General features: G+C 57.9%; 1 protein-coding gene across 8 annotated transcripts in view; it reads right to left on the bottom strand.

The window, feature by feature from the left end:
* The window catches only part of STARD8 (StAR related lipid transfer domain containing 8), a 36,880-nt gene that overhangs the window by 4,886 nt on the left and 15,009 nt on the right, over positions 1 to 16,985 (bottom strand). For 3 of the 8 annotated variants that reach the window (XM_071758094.1, XM_071758100.1, XM_071758098.1), the window contains 5 exons: positions 5,957 to 6,028; positions 4,380 to 4,461; positions 3,094 to 3,157; positions 1,517 to 2,826; positions 222 to 395 (listed from right to left, as the gene is read on the bottom strand). In XM_071758094.1, coding sequence (XP_071614195.1) covers positions 222 to 395; positions 1,517 to 2,826; positions 3,094 to 3,157; positions 4,380 to 4,461; positions 5,957 to 6,028 — 1,702 coding nt within the window. Of the gene's footprint in view, positions 1 to 221; positions 396 to 1,516; positions 2,827 to 3,093; positions 3,158 to 4,379; positions 4,462 to 5,956; positions 6,029 to 7,311; positions 7,447 to 16,985 lie in introns of those variants that run through there. The other 5 variants (XM_071758096.1, XM_071758101.1, XM_071758099.1 and 2 more) reach the window with 3 other exon arrangements.

The raw sequence follows: 16,985 nt of genomic DNA, 5'->3' as shown, positions 1-16,985 counted from the left end.
GATGCAGGTGGTGCCGGGAGCCCCAGTCCCCATCTCATGCTGGCAAGGCTGCTCACAGCCCTGCAGAGCAAACACAGCTCCCGTGGCAGCTCCTTCTCCTTCCTCTCCTTCCCCATCCCCTCGGCACACCGAATCCACCCCAGGGACCCGGGCTGGGGGGCAGTACCCCGCACAGCACAGAGCCCGCACCCACCATCCCCATCCCCTCCGCAGCAGCTCACCACGTCCAGGCTTGCTTGTGGGGCACGGAGTACTTCTCCATGATGGCCGTGAGGCGGAGCAGGGAGCACTTCTGGAGCAGGTTGAGCTGGGCAGAGGACTGGCGATTGATCTCCAGGGAGGCAGAGTTCAGGCTGGGCCGGTGCGAGTTCTGGAAACTGTGCCAGCGCAGCTTTCTGTGGGGAAAGGATGGAGGTGGAGGAGCTGGAGAGCCCAGGGAAGAGCTTTTCCTTTCCCCGTGCTCTGGGGGAAGGTGCAGGCACAGCAGCAGCTGGGCTGAGCCCAGTGACCCCAACACCAGCCTTGGTGTCACCGCTGCTGGTTCCGCACTCACAAGCCCAGTGCAGGAGGGGGCCACGGAGGGCAGGAGAGACACTCTGCTTTTCCCTCAAGGTGGGGTCCCTCCCCAAGGCTCCCCTGAAACAACCAGCACCCCCTCCACCTGCACCCTGGGCTCCCTGCACTGGGCTGCAGGGCAGTGCTTGGATGCTCATGGGGACTCAAACCTGCACGACCCACCGTGCAGAGCAACGCCACGGCCACGGGGACACCCCCAACACCCATCTTCTCAAAAAGAAAAGGGCCCCCCAGGGAAGTAGTGGTACACTCTCGGGAACCTGCTAAAACCCTTCCCAAATCCCTGCTGCTCTGGGAGGGCTCCTGACAGCTGCTCCTCTGCATTCCCAAGCCCAAAAGAGGCACAAGAGACATTCCCACCTAATGAAAAAGGACATCCCTCTCTATCCCCCCGTGCCGGCAGGCACATCCCCTGCAGCCTCAGCCCAGCAGGAGCCAGACAGCGCCCAGAGTTCAGCTGCCCCGGGGAGCTCAGCTTCCCTCATTTAGGGCCGTTATTAGCAAGTGAAAAGCCACCGAATTATGGGCGTGTGCAGGCAGGGAAGACAGGGAACAGGCAGAGAACAAGCAGGGAAGAGGCAGGGAAGAGGCAGGGAACAGGCAGGGAACAGGCAGGGAACAGGCAGGGAGGGATCAGCAGCAGCAGCGCTGGTTTGCAGCCAGCAGAGCGCACCCGCGCCCCGCACTTGCTGTTCAGCATCATCCCCGCCTCCAGCCACCAAGGAAAAGGTGACCGAAGAGCCGGGGCTGGCAGGGACCCTCCGCACCCTCCTTCCACGGCCCTGGGGCGGCTACCCCCGAGCCACGGGCTGGGCATCCCTGCTGCAGAACCCCGGTGGGATGCGGATGGGGCTTGCGGTGGTCTCCTGGCCACCAGCTCCGGGTCCAGCCTGCTCAGGATGCTGGAGAGGAGGAGGACAGAGCCCCAGCCCCCCCTCACCTGCAGGGCCTGGTGAGCGACGCTCCCACCCCGGAGTCCCGGCGCTCCCGCATCTCCATCTCCTCGGCCTCGTTGAGGGAGTTGCCCGTGCTGTCGAAGTCGCTGGCAGAGGTGCCAACATCCGACATGGACCGCTCCTCAAAGTGCAGGTTGGAGGGTTCCCCTCCCGAGTCTGACTCCTCCTCATCATCCTCATCCTCCTCCTCGCCCCGCTCCTCCCCAGCCAGATCGGGGGAGATGGCTTTATACCAGAGCTCCACCTTCTGCTGCAGCCCCCACATGTGCTGCAGGATGTCATCCAGGTTCTCGTAGGTCACCTCCTCGTCCTCCTTGCAGAAGTCCTCGCTGCTGCCGAACTCGGGCACGTTGTCATACACACTGACCCGGCTGCCCAGCGAGCTGCAGGAGCCCCGGCGGCAGGAGAAGCCCCCGACGCTGCTGCTGCTGCCACCCCCCAGACCCACCGCCACCTTCCCCGATTTCCAGTGGGCCAGGGAGCCGCCTCCCAAGGGACACAAGCTCTCGATGGAAAGGGATTTGGGGAAGGTGCCTGGTTTGTGGTCCCGGGGGATGTAGACACGGCAGTCCCCCCGGCGCTGGCAGACTCCTGCTGCCCAGCTGCCCCCGCTGGCCACGGCCCCCCCATAGTCCTCCAGGTAAACCCCACCACGCCGGGAGTCAGAGCTCCCCTTGCTCCTGCCTGAGCCCAGCAGGCGGTTAGTCCTGTAGGATACCGAGAAGAAGTGTTTTTTGCCATGGAAAGAGGCAGATGCCCCTCTTTTGGGGGAGCCGGCCTTGGTGGCCGCCACGTTCGTCTTCAGGGAGCCCCATCCTGGTGTGTCCGAGATGCTGTCCTGTGGGGCCAACTTCTCATCCGGGCTGGCTTTCTCCTTGTCCTTCCTTCGGAGGGACTCGATCCTCTTCAGGAAGCTGCGAGATCGTCGCTTCTTCAGCTTCTCCTTGGAGCCCTGGCCGTGGCTCGGGGGCTGCTCCGGCTCAGAGCGCTCGCTCAAGCTGCGGCTGGAGGCAGCGATGGGACGGGGAGGGGACAGGGGGACAGGCAGCGTGACCCCAGTGCCCAACGTGCCACCTGTGCTGCTGCTGCTGTGCAGGGACACGGCCTCAGGGTTGGTGCTGAGGTCTGTGAGGATGCTCTCGTGGCTGGACGCCGGCCGCATGCTGGAGCTCAGGACCTCGGAGCCCTGGGAGAGGACATCGACGGACCCCACCCGGGACCACCTCTTGCTGTCCCTCTGGAAAGCCCACCGGTTGCTGATGGCACACAGGTCTTCCTCCTCAGAGTCTTCATTCTGCAGGTGGTCAGAAACAGGGGACAAGAAATCAGCTGGTGTCACAGAGGGTCAGCACATCCCCCTGCCCCTGCTCATCCCACTCTCCTGGGACGAGCACCCCAGCAAAGGGCAGAGTCCACTGCACAGACCCCACTGCACAGACCCTGGGGTCTTTGACCCCAGGCACCTCTGGGCTGTGTCCATCCTGGGAGACCCCGGGTGCTGCCCGGTGTTGTTACCAAACACAGGGGTGCTACACACATCACCCCCACCCCCAGCACCTACCTGTTTATGCTGAAAGTGGACTTCCAGCTTCATGGAGGCACACGTGTTCAGGGTCATCAGCCTCCTGCAAGACATTGAGAGAAGCTTTACCCTAGTCCTGGCCCCTGCAGCACTTGCTTTTTTCTTCTTTTTTTCCCTCCCAACCCTGTTTCTGTCTCAGAGCCCTTGTTGTTCTCTGTCACCTGTCACCCAGCAGCTGTGGCTCCAGGGATCAGGGGGACGAGCAAGAGAATGGGTCCAGGGGGTTCAGTTTCTTGGAAGAGCTGCATTCCCGTGTCCTCTCAGACCTTTCTGTTAGGCAGATGCTGTGAGGGGTCATTTTGGGGATCCCAGAGACAGCCTGGGGGTTGGGGACATGGGTGGCCCACCCAACCATGCTGTTCCCACAGGCTGGATGACCTTCTCTGGGTTGTTAGAGCAAAATATATCTCAGAGCTCCTGCAGCCAGCCAGGTGACAACAAAAGGACAGCAGAAGGACACAAAAGCTCAGACAGGGAGCCACAGTGTGCCAGAACCTGCCTGGACAGACAGACAGACACTGAAGCAGGAGCAGCTCCCTCCTCTCAGGCATTAGATCCTGCTCAGGCTGGCAGAGCCCCCCCAGCACAGGCACTGCCTCCCCAGCAGCTCCCAGAGCTATTTTCAGCCCAGCTGCTGCACGGAGGAGCGTGTCCTGGTGGAAAAATGTCCTGGCAGGGCCACCAGGAGCTGGGACATGGAACGTCACGTGAAGCCAGAGCACTCGTGAGCACCAACATCCTCAGGGTGGGCAGCTCCAAACCACCCACACCAACCACTGATTGGCACCGTGGGACTCAGTGCCCCAGCGCTCAGCAAATCCTTCCCTCCCTTTTGCAGGCTGCGGTTTCCTGAGGGCAGATCCAGAGCCCAACCCTGGATACCCCTGCGTCCCCTGCCACTTGGACCCGAGTCCACCAGACCCCAAGGACCGAGCAGCCCCCAGCAGCCTGGTTCCTAAATCACGCTCTCCAAACTCCGTCCTATGCTCAGAGATGTTATGGAGCAAAATAAAAACCGAAGCAGCGTGAGACGCCGCGGGGAGCGGGGCCGGGCAGGGGACCTCAGGACTGCCCCTCCCTGCACTGCTGCGGGGTCTGACAGCTCCGACCGCACCGGGAGAGTTTCAGTCAAGCTCCACGGGCTGCAGTTACCCAAGCTTGAAATTAACACACAGCCCGAAAGTGCCGGGAAGAGGAGGATGGGAGACACCTCCATTCCCCAGGAGCAGCCTGGAGCTGCCCGCAGCAGCGGAGGGAGGGATTACCTGCACAGGGATTTGAGGGAGTCCTGGTCCAGGAAGCTGTGGTCCTTCTTCACAGCACCGATGTCGAGAGGGAACAACGAGTCTGGGGAGGCAAACGAGAGAAAAATCAGCAGCTGTTCCCACAGGGGAGTGTGGGAGCCCAGGGACCCCTCTGCACCTATCGGGGGCTTGCAGAGAGGAGCCCAAGGGCCATCCCGGTGCCCCATAAGACATCACAAGTGCCTGGATATTCATCAGTCACTCCCTTCTCACCTCCCAGGGTCAAGAAAGCCTCTCAGTTCCCTAGGGGAGCCTGGAGCTGCTAAGAGGTCTCCCAAGGCAAGAAAGCTGTAGCAGCATGGTGGCTCAGTAGATCTCCTTCAGTGCCCCCCATGCCTCAAGACCACAGGCTCACTGGTCTCAAGGCAGGGGCTGCAGGACCACCTGGAGGTGGTACACGCCCAGGGACTTTGGGCAGTCCTCCTTCCAGGTCAGGCAGTGAGGGTGGTGAGGTGGCAGAAAGCCTCCCTCCAGTTCCCTGCTCATCTCCATCCACCTGGAGAGAGCTCTGCTGGGATCAGCTGTGTAGGACCTGCACCATCAGCCAGAAGTGTTAATGGTGTTAATGAAGCTATGGAGTGCAGGCACCAAGGGGATGCTGAGCCTGCCCAGGTGGGGAGAAAAACAGAATGAAACACTCAGAGGATGTGGAAAGTTTTGCTGGGACAGGATGGAAGAAGGGTCGGTTTATTCATAGACTCCAGCACCCAGCACCTGCTCCCCTGGGAGCACCACTGGGGACCAACACCTGGGGCTGGGTGTCACCTGCAGGAACCCAGCACGGGGCTGTGCCAGGAGCAGACCCGAAAATAGAAACCAGAGGCAAAGAGGCAGCCTGTAAAGCCTTCACCCGGGGGCAAGAAGAGCCTGGCTCCCGTGCACGTGTTGGGGGGTGGTGGAAGGGCCCAGCTGAACAATAGCCACTGCTGCAGCCCTCCCCAGACCCTGCTTCCCCCCATTGTCCCACCCACTGCCTGCAGACACTGCTCACACCCCCGGGCCCCAGCAGGGACCAGCAGTGACAGCAAAGATCACCACCAGAGACACCCTGCAACCCCCCCTGCCCATCCCCTGCCCCCATGGGACCTGCTTTGCCCCGGGGATGGGACCTTCTCTGCTCTGGGCATGGTTTGCTGGGTGAGGGCAGAGCCCTCGCTGCCAAAGGGCATTTTTGGGGCAGGACGTGTCAGCGGGAAGGCAGGAGGACACGGTGACATTCCAGGTACCCCCCCTGGCTGCCCCCATCCACTGCAAACACTCCCTGAGTCCTGAGGAGCCAGCCCAGCTCCCCACACCCCCGGCAGCTACCCCGGGACTCCTCGCAGCCCTGCCTGAAGGGGAAAAGTTCAGGAATGCAGAGAAGTTCACAGCAGGGCGGGCTCTGCAGGCCTTGGCCAAGCCCAAAGGCTTAAAGGTTTAACACATGATGTTATAATTAATAAACATCCCTCTCAGTCCTCTCCTCTCCCTGTGCCCCGGGGTATTTGGTTGGGATGCAGGAGCAGGGAGCAAGGTGAGGAGGAGGAGGCAGCTCTCACCTTCATAGAGCTGGGCATACTGAGGGAATCCTGCTGCCCGCAGCCACTCACAAGCTTTCCTGGCCTCAGTTTCTGAAAGAAAGCAAAGACCCATCCTGAGCACCCGGCTGCAGAAGGGGAGTGTGGGGTTTGGGGGTGGGCAGCAGTGCCCACAGAAGCTGCTCAGCTTCATCCCCTCCAGCCCAAGGCAAGAAGGAGGAGGGCACAGGGACAATGGGGCCACAAGACACAATTCCAACCTCCTGGTGAGACATTTCATTTCTGAACACACAAAATGCAAGCCCTGTACCCTGCCAGGCAAGAGAGGGAGATCTTCATTTTAATAGTTAGTCCAGAGCTCATCAAAGCTTAGGGCTGGTCACTTCTGCAAACATCCTCCAGAAAAACCTGCCAAAGAAACCTCTCCTCCTCCTTCCTCCTCCCCACCTCTTCCTTCAAGCTGGCGTTGATCCTGGAAGGCACCAAAACCCCAATGGGCTCCTCCACGCCCCTGGCTGGTTCCCATCCCTCAGCTATCTCCTGGATGAGCCCATCCAAACATTAGCTTTGTTTTCCGGGAAATTTCTCAACTTTACAGAACCGGAGGGAAACCAGCCCAAAGCTCACTCAGCCAAGGCAAGCTGCTGCCCGCTGTCGGCAGCCCCTGCTCTGCTGAGATTTATACTTCTGAGGGCAGCAAACATTTGACCTCAAGCGTAGAAAATGTGACAGCAGCTCCAGGGTCTTGCCCGTCCCTCTGGGAGGCACCACCCAGCACAGACCAGAGCCAGGCCAGACCCACCCAGAGCAGACTGCAGCCAAACACCCCAATTTCATCACCATCCCTCAGCAGCCTCAGCCCAGGGCTCTGGATGCCTTTGCAATCACAAAGATACAGCAGCAGAAAAAAAGAAAAGAGCCCAAAAGAAGCAGTTGAGTTAAGGACAGGACCAAGCCATGACCCTGGGCCCAAATACTTCAGAAGTTTTGGGAAGGTTTGGAATGAGCATCTTCATCTGGGTCCAAATGGCACAGCTGTCCTTAACCGTACCACGAACCCAGCTGAAACCTGTGGCTGACCCCTCCTGCCCTTGACAGAGCTCAAAACCAGTAACCCCAGTGGAGACCTCAACCCCAGAGCCCTCCTGGGTCAGCGCCATCCCCAGGAAGCTCCGCACCTCCCAAGCACCCCACGGGGAAGGCACCTTGCCCCTGGGACCACCCAGCCAGGAGGGCACCAAAGCCAGCAGGGCAGGAGGCTGCAGATCAGCTGCCCCCAGTCTCCCCCTCTGCTCCTGCCCCCTGACACCCTGACTCCCAGGGGGAATGGGGCTGGAATCTCCTGGGAAGGGCAGCCAGAGCAGAGCAGAGCTTACCCCTGGCAGCGGAGGGGCTGAACTGGCAGAAGAGCATCTCCAGGACACCAGCGGGCACTGCTCACCCTCCAGAGGACATGCAGGAGCTGTGTGACACCCAGAGGGGTGTGGGGAGCAGCAGGGGTTGGAGGGGATGGGATGGGATGGGATGGGATGGGATGGGATGGGATGGGATGGGATGGGATGGGATGGGATGGGGAGCAGGCAGGACGGGGCCAGGGCTGCAGCAGGATGCTGCCTCGTAGGACTGAGCCTGGCCACTCATTGCCCCGGTGGAAATGAGGAGTCAGAGCACGACATTTCCTTCCCCTCCGCCGCCTCCTCCCAGGAGGGGTGGGGGGGGATCCAGACCTTTCCTCGCCCCATTCTGGAGCAGGGTCTCAGGGTTTTCCCACCACCGCGAGTCCTGAATACCCCCCCAGACCCCAAAGCAGTGAGAACAAGACCACTGAGGAGGGCAGGGGGGTTCTGCCACCCCAGCCCTCCCCACATCACCCCGCTGGCACAGAAAAGGTTCCCTGTGTCCCTGTGCCGGCAGCCAACTTCCTCTGCCCTTCCCACAGCCCTGCATTCCCAGGGAAGGGCAGGAAAGGACGGGCAGCAAACACCCCCCAGCCCTCCCTAAGAGCTGCAACAGACCCAGCCTGCAGCCTGCAAACGGCACACAGGGACTGGCAGTACAGATGATGATAAATCTCCAGTATCACAGGAAGAACCTGGCCAGGTAGTTAAACAGCTCTGAAACCACACTGTTTACAGGCTGGCACTCTATGCCAGGGACAGGGAGTCATGGAATCACAGAATTGTTTGGGTTGGAACAGACCCTTAAGATCATCGAGTCCAAGAGTGACCCCAGCAGTGCCAAGGCCGCCACCACCCCGTGTCCCTCAGCACCACAGCTCCAGGGCTCTGAAATCCCTCCAGGAATGGGGATTTCACCTCTGCCCTGGGCAGCCTGGGCCAGGGTCTCACAGCCCTTTCCAGAGAGAAATTGTTCCCAAGATCTGACATAACATCTCCCTGCAGCCTCTCCAGATAAAATAACACATCAAGCTGTAAACCCAGAAAAAGACAAAACCCCATCCAGGTAACTTTTCCACAGCCCACCCCCCTCCCAGCCCCCCCTCTCCTCTCACTGAAGCCATTGACTTGGCTGACCCAGGGAGAAATAAACCCCAACACGGAGAGGGCTGCAGATCCATTATGTCTTCTGCATCTTAAGCAGGAAGAAGGGAAGGAAAAGCCACCCACAACAGGACTGAGAGCAGCCAGGGCTGTGCCACATCCACTGCCCCTCTGCGTCCCCACAGAAGCTGCAGCTCAGGCCCAGGGTCTCATTTCACTGGGGCTCCCCACCACCCCTCTCCCATCAGGGCAAAGGCTACTGAGCACTTCAAGGAAAAGAAAAAAGATAAATCTATGGGAAAATCTGGTCTGTTTTTCAAGGAAAGGAAAAAAAAAAAAAAAAAAAAGAAAAAAGAAAAGAGAAGAAAGTTAAACAACAACAGAAATGGCACCTCCTAAGCCTTCCCTCACCCTCCTGCATAAAAGCCAAAGCAAACCGAGTGGCTATGAAGGAAATGGTGATTTCAAGACACCTCAGACAAGAAGAAAATTCAGTCTGCAGACTTCCCCACCTGCCCCCCTGAGCTCGCTCACTGCCCGAGACCTTCTGCAGGGTGAGCACACAAAGCTGGGGTGCAGGCAGACTCAGCAGAGCTGTGAATCCTGGTTTTGTTCATTGGGAACCGTGGGATCCATGCAGCAAACAACAGCAGCACAACCACTGCCCTCCTTGTCCCCAGCCCAGGACCATCCAGGGGAGGTGAAAGTGCTCCCAGCCAGAGCCCTTCCCGCAGGCAGGCAGCCGGGGAGCTCGGATCTTTCCATGTTGTCCAACTGTCCTGAGCTAACAGCCCTGGCCTCATTAACTCTGCCCTCATTAACCCTGCCCTCATTAACCCTGTCCTCATTAACCCTGCCTGCCTGGGAGCCATCTGATTTCTTGCTGCTGTGATGTTTGCAGCTCTCCCTGAGCTCTGCCCAAGCACCAGGACTGGCTCACTTCCCTGGAGCAGGGACACTGAGGTGGGATGTCCCAGCCAGGGGCTGCCACTTCCAACCAGAGGAGTCACAGCTTTCCACAGCAACCAGAAAAAACAGGCACTGAGGTGATGCTCAGGAGTGAAATCCATCAGAGCTGTGTTGTGCTGGGAGCAGGCATGGGAAGCAGGACTGACCAGGAGGGAGGAGAGCGATGGAGACCACCAAGAGCCCTTTTCCCATCCCACCAGACCTGACCCTGGACCTCAGCTGAGGCCCCTCTTGCTGGGCCGTTTGGAAACTGTGGGAGCTGCAAAGGACAGAGCCTGCCCTGTGCACAGGCTGGGAAAAATGGAAGCAAAGATGGATCCATTATAAATTTCCCTCAAGATACCCACAAGGATTAAAAGCCCTGGAAGATCTTTCAACAGCACCTGGGCAGAAATGGGCCTGGGAGGGGACATCCTGGATCTGAAGTGCAGGAGGGGACAGCTGAGAGGAGCAGTCTGGTGAATACATCAGGGAGCAAACCCCAGGAGGAGCAAGGGCAGGTGGCTGCCAACAGCATCACCTCGAAGATGGAGAGGTGTCCTGCAGCCATGTGCAAGGTCTCCAGCAGCTGCTGCCTGGACAAGGTGGAACCAGACAGCAGAAACCTGAGGGTAATGAGGGTCACCAAGGGGGCCAAGCAGCCCAGGACTCTCCCACTCACTTTTTTTCCCCTCTCTGCTCTGGAAAGAGAGAGCACTGGGGCTGGAGTCCCAGCTCAAGGTTTCCTTTCCATCTCCTCTCCACGAGGAGAGCAGACCAGATGGCTTTTAGAGGAGCAGTTTTAAAGGCTGTCACAGTTTTGCAAAGAGACAAAAGAATATTTAAAAAAAAAAAAATATAGAAGTCTCCTTGCCAGGAACGCAGGGAATGTCAGGGAACATCACCAAACAGGATGCACAAGCTGGCCTCAAGCAGTGTCACAGACCCACACACGGGTCTGACAGTCAAGATGCTGGATCCTGATGGAAGGTGAACCCTGGGAGCAGTGGGCTCAGCTCAGTGCCACCTCTCTGTGTGACACCAGGGCCACCAGCCCCAGCCAACCCTGCCTCACCAACCCACAGCTCAAACACAGACTGAACCATGGCCTTTATGTGTACTGGGGCATCTTCTGAGGAGCTGGAGCAAGCAGAGCCCTGGGGGACCACAGCGCAGAGCCAGGGACAGGAAGGGTCTGGGGAGCCCCGGGAGGAAGCGGAGAGCTCTGTAGCTGATGGGGAGCCCTGAATCCCTGAGCTTTGCTGTAAGCAATACAAAACACTTCTGAAAAGGGTTCAAATGATTCTCTGCTTCAGGTTTATCAGTGAAGCAGGTACTGCCCAGCCTCCCCGGGGAGTCACAGGCAGAGGAGCTCACATCCCCCCCGCAGCCATCCCGCAGCATCGAGTGGGAGGCAGAGGAAGCCCCCCGGGGTCAGGACAGGCAGAAGAACCCAGGCTGGAAGCTCTGATTCAACACACCAACCATTGGCAGCAGCAGCAGCAGGGAGCAGAGGCTGGTTCCTGGCAAAGCAGTGCCTTTTGGCAGGAACGGGCATGTTTTTTCCAGCTTCCCTTCCATGTGAAAGCCCCTCTGTCAGAACAAGAAGATTTGTCACAGCCAGACGTCCTCGGGGTGTTCTCTCCTGGCAGAGGATTGCCCCCACAGCACAAAGGTCTGGCTTGTGCTGGCAGCTGGACACAGCCAGGAGGAGGCTGACACTCAGGGGGATGAATTCCCCCCGTGATGATGGGCTCAGGCAGGGGACTGGGCTGGGGAGGCTCCAGCCCACAGCCGATGATTTCCAAGGGCTCTTGTAGGAAAACTCTGCCCTACAGCCAGTCCAGTCACACTGGGACATCCATCTGCCACCTTCCAAAGGGGACACTCCAAGAGTACTCCACCCGCTCTCCCCATGGATTTGGGACAGGAACACCAGCTGGTGCTCACTCTGCTCTCCTGGGCTTGTAGGAACCACCCAGGACAAGCCCATGTGCCCAAGTGTTGCAGGGTGAGGGACCCCAGCAGCATCATGTCCCCTCCTGCAGCTCAGAGGGGCTGCCCAGCCCCCTCAGCCCCCTCAGCAGTGCCCACATCCCCAGCTGTCACCTTCGTGTCTTTCAGAACAGAGCTTTAAAACCTCTGCATCTCCTCGGGCAGCTCTTACTTCTCAGCACCAGTAGCACGTGGCAGCTCTCCTGCTGATGTTCCTGGGGAAACCTCGGCCTCAGAAAGCTTCTGCCATCGAGCTTCAGGCCAGCCTCAGTTGTGGTAAACCAGTCAGCACACATCCTGCTACAGATCAGCCCCAGCTATTTTTGTGAGCTGCTGATTTTTGAGTCGCACATAGATGTTTCCTGAAGGGACCCAAAGCCCTTTATTAACACTGCATGGTTAGAAAATGGAGTGCTGAGCTGCTCTGAAATGACACCAGTGACAGCCCCTGTCCCTTTGCAAAGGGCTGGCCCAGCAGTGACAGCCAAGCTCAGCATCCTCAGGAGCTGAGCAGCGCCAGCCACCACACCTCTCACTATCCAGCCCCATCCCAGACAGCCTGTACCTTGCTTTTATCCAAAAATCTGCAAGTTCAGTGCCTGGATGCCTGGCTGCTTGGCTGAGCGAGCTGCTGTGACACGCTGGCATTCAGGGACACGTGGTGACACCCACCCGTGACGGCCACCACAAAGGACTCATGGCTCCTGCCCATTGCTTCTCACTCAGCATTTCATTCCTCCTGCCAGCACCCTCCTGCAGAGCCCTGGGGGGTCAGGATGTGCCTCCCGGGAGGGTCACTGGAGAAGCTGATCCTTCCTCTCCCAGGGGGATGCGTGGGGCACGGCACCTCATCCCACTTCCATGTCCATCCCTCCATCCATGCCTCCATCCCTCCATCCCTCCATCCCTCCATCCATCCATCCATCCCCCCATCCATCCCTCCATCCCTCCATCCATCCATCCATCCCTCCATCCATCCATCCCTCCATTCCTCCATCCATCCATCCATCCATCCATCCATCCATCCATCCATCCATCCATCCCTCCAACCCTCCATCCATCCCCCCATCCATCCCCCCATCCATCCACCCATCCCTCCATCCATCCCCACACGGGGACAGCTGGGCTGGTGCTGTGGGGGGGATGCAGGGGACAGCTCAACCTCTGGATGTACCCCTGGGGACAGGTGACATCCCCAGGGGAAGCAGCCAGGCAGGATTTGTACCAACACCCCAGACCTCTGCATCGGGTTGTGACAAGGATCCCAGCAGCTTCAGGTCCCACGAGACAGGACCCGGTCCCACCCCAGCTCCGGGAAGGGCTGGTCCTGCCCGGGATGTTCCCAATTCACTGTTTTCCTCCTCTCTGTGGAGCCCGAAGATAAGATGTCCCAGAACCTTATCAAACACTGATCGCTGAGCCCTCCTGGTGCTGGGGCAGACATGGGGACCCTGCCTGGGGCCAGGGGCAGTGCCAGCCCAGTACCCAGCTCTTGGGAGGGGGCAGAGGTGGGGTGGGGGGCTGGGTCCGGGTTTGCAGAGCTGGGAAGGGGCAGGAAGGAACCACGTCAGCCCCCGGCACGCTGCCAAGTGCTGGGTGCTGCTTCCGGCAGCAGTTCTGCAGGAGCTCATTAATGAGCAAACATCTGCAGCTCCACATCCCCCAACCAACATTCACAAAAACACGCTCCATTCATGCAAAAAAACCCTTAAATCATTAATTAATTAATTAAAAAAAAAAAAAAAAAACAAAAAAACCCAACAAAACAAACCACCACTCCTCAGGCAGGTGGGAAAGCCATAAGGGAAGAAGAGCAGGAGAGGTGGGCACGGGTGTCAGGGGTGTCCCAGCAGGGTGGCTGTGCCCCAGCCCCAGGGACAGAGTGACCCCGCCACGGCACACCCAGCACCTCTCAGAACAGGCTCTGCTGACACAGCAATCCACCCAAAATTCCCCTCCTGCCACGTCCCAGCCTGCTGCCACCTTCCCGCTGCACATCTCCAGCACCCCCAGGATCTCTGCCAGTGCCTGGGGAGTCAGCAGGAAGGAGAGGACAGAGGTAACGTGGGCACCTCACCCACCTCTTCCAACCCACACACCAGAGCAGCTGGAGGGTTTGGGTGAAGATGTGGCAGAGAAACACAGGGGCAGACCTCAGCCACCCAGCACGCAGGGCACCTCACACCAGGGAGTCCAAAATGGGAAGAAGGAGAAGGCAGGAGCTGCTGAGGGCTGGTGTCCTGCTCAGGGAACCACATCCTACATCTCCTCTGAAAGGCACAACTCAGAGCCTACTTTAGACACTTAAAACTTCATGCCCACACCAGCAGGGAGGGGAGAACAAGCCTGGTGCTCCCCTGAGCACTCATGTCTGTCCTGCAGAGAGGGATTTTCAGCTTTTCACCACGAAAACACCAATTCCATCCCCACTCCCCCCCTCAGCAGGCAGTAAGGGGAAGCAAGACCACAGCCTTGTGTCCCACCAGCAAACACATTCCCTGTGTCTGCAGCACCAATGCAAGAAGCTCCTCACTGTCTCCTTCAGAACCATTTCCTACTTAACCATCTGATGGGAAAATCGATGCATACTTGCATACCTTTTTTTTTTTTTTTTTTTTTTTTGCTTTTGCTTTTTGGATCAGTTTAAAGTTTAAAACCAGAGCTAAGAGTCAGCTGGCACCTTTCCAGCTCCCGAAGAGGGATGGGTTTGGTGTCTCTTTGCAGCCTGCACAGCTACAAACCTGGCTGGGAGCCATCAGCAGGGGCTCGGCCAGAGAAACCCAAGAGATGCAAAGCCCAGGGGAAAGGAGGTCAGGGCACAAACACGGCCAAAGGCAAAGCCTTTGGATCCGGAAGCAGGGAAGGGTTTGACATTCCCTGTGCTGCCCCAGATGGAGCTGTTCTGAGGACTGACCAGCACAAACAGGGTGCAGCACAAGCTCCAAGGGTTTTTCCTCCTCCTGCTCCTTCATGGCAGGGAACTCTGTGAGCTCGATGTCTTCCCAGCAAACACAGCCTCAGCTCTGTGCCTCCCCGTGGTGTCTTTAAACAAAAGAGTTTAAAAAACAAAAAGCAGAAGTGGTCCTGGAGCCTTGTTGGGAGAGTGGGTACGTACCAGAGCCCCAGAGCATCCCTTGCTGCAGCAAAAAAGAAGCCTCCAGGCAGCCTCCCAGATGTTTTTGTAGGATACCCACAGAACACCAGCATCCCCAGCTCAGCCTTCCCACCCCATCCCCTGGCCAGCAGCACCTGGTGGCTGGGAGCCCCACGATGCTACCAGTGGCCCCGTCAGAGACAGGGCCAGGAGCCAGGGAGGAACAATGGGAACCATTTAGAGGGCAGGAAGCTGCATCTGCGGGGTGAAACGCTATCTTCAAACAAGACGTGTTTGGATAACTCCAGTTTCATAACTCGCCTCTTCCGATGTTAGGAAATCACAGTAATAAAAAGAAAACAAAATGGGGGAGAAGAAGCTTGGCGTGGGGAACAATGGGAGAATTGCCTGAATGGGGGGGTAGGGGGGGACCCAGCTGCCACCTCCCCCCAGGGCAGCTCCAGCCCCCGGGGACCTCACACGAGAATTCTGGTCTGAGCAAATATCAAAGGGAAAAGAGAAATCCGTGTTACAGACACTGAGAACACAGTAAATTTTTATGACTTTTATATATTACTGTGTTTGCTTGATGGAAATCGAAGGATACTGGGTGAGGGAACAGAACAGGACAGTGGTCAGAATTAGGGGTCCAGCAGCACTTATCTTCATCATCTTACAGGTAATGTCAAGGATGGTCTTACAGGGTGGGTGGGGGTGACAGCTCAGTTTTCCTTAGCATGATCCACTCCCTGAGCCAAGGCAGCAGCTCCTCTGTGTGTTAGCAGTGCTGACTTACGTGAAGATGAGTCTGCCTGCCCCTGAAATTCCTTATGCTGACCTAAAAACCCTACAGACATTAGAGGAGGACGTAAAGGTGCCTTCTGAGGCCACTACTTAAAAGCAATGAGAGGGAAGACAAACACTCCAGTTCCCCAGCTCCAAGCCCGAGGCATCCTCTCTCTGACCCATCCATGCAAACGGGTGTTTTGGGTGCCCCGTGCTCCCCACCTCAACCAGGACAGGTGGGACCCCAATCCCACAGCCTCTGGTCCTGCAGCTCCTGCAGCTGCCACCTCACACACTCTGGGACAAGGAGCCAAAGGCTGAGGTCACTCGGCTCAGGCTGCCGGACCCCTCCCCAGCACCCACCTCCTCTCCCCACCCTCCCCAGGCCAAATATAAACTTACAGGAAATGCCTTAAAGAAAAGGCACCTCCCTGAGCCCCGAAGAATGCCCAGAAAATAAACTGTCTCTGGACATGAAGGAAATGGCTTTTTTTTTTTTTTTTTAATCCCGATGCAAAGCAGCTTTAACCCTTTCAGTCCCTCCTGCAAGCCCAGACACCCACAGGCCTTGCACAGAGGAAGTACAGAGCATGGCTCCACACAGGCATCCTTACACCAAATACAAGAAAGAAAAAAAAAAAAGTGAAGCTGGAGAAATCCAAGAAATCCAGGGACAAGGGGGAGGCAGATGGCTCAAAAGGGTTGGCACGGGCACCCCAGGGCTGCTGGAGAGGGACAGTAATGGGGCAGGACCAAGACCTGGGGATGCCATCAGGTTGTGTCCCCATACATTCACAAGCCACAGGCTACAGAGAAAGCCATTCTGTAGTCCCTGTTTCTACAGAGGAGAAAGCCAAGCTCAGAGCAAAGCCAAGAGCTGAGCCCAGCTCCCTGCACCCCCAAAACCCTTCCCTTGTCACCAGACAGCAACACCTCCCAAAACGTGCCCCTTAAAAAATGTATACTCAGAGCTTTAAGTCCCAGATGCACAAAGCGGTTTGATACAATTCAGCTGCTGCTGCAAAATGCCTTAAATACTTGTTGCCTTGTTTTTCCCCCCCTCGTTGACCAGCAGCAGCCCTGGCAGAGCTGCACTGCAGAGGTGTGTGCGGGCCCTGGGCGTGGGAAAGGAAAGCAGCAGGGTCAGCTCACACTTGGCTGCAGAGCAAGTGCCCATCCGGAGCATGAGTGGAGGGTTCAGCAGGAGATCACGCCTGTCTCCCGAGGAGAAAAACGATTTCTGCTCAGCCCACAGAGGTTTTTTTTGCCTGGTCTGTGAGGTACCTGGCGTGAACAGCCCTGATCCCTGTGGGGGAAGGAGAAGAACCTGGAGAGGCTGGCAGGCATCCCGGGGAGCAGCACCAAGTGCTCTGGAGAACCCTGCAGGAGAGGGGCCCTTCTGCACCATGCCAAGGGCACAGGGATGCTCCTCTGGCTCTGCTGAGACAACTGCATGAGGAAATCCAGTGACCGAGCCAGCACTTTGGTATCTAAACCTCTGGAGATGCCCACATCGAGGGCATTAGAGAGAGCAAACCCTGGAGCAGACCCAGCAGATGTGCCCTGGTGGCTCTGGGCAGGGACAGCCTCCCCGGGAGGTTTTCTGGGAAGGGGAACAGCAGCCGTGGGGCAATTCCCACCAGGGAAGACAGAGCTGGAAGGTCAGCCCTGCCAGCTCAGCCATCCTGCTCTTGCCCAATGACATTGATGAAACGGGGTCAAGTGC

This window comes from Heliangelus exortis, chromosome 14, assembly GCF_036169615.1.
Source record: "Heliangelus exortis chromosome 14, bHelExo1.hap1, whole genome shotgun sequence".
In the NCBI taxonomy this organism is placed as follows: Eukaryota; Metazoa; Chordata; class Aves; order Apodiformes; family Trochilidae; genus Heliangelus; species Heliangelus exortis.
Note: the sequence above shows the minus strand (reverse complement) of the source record. Positions and strands in the feature narration are given on the sequence as shown.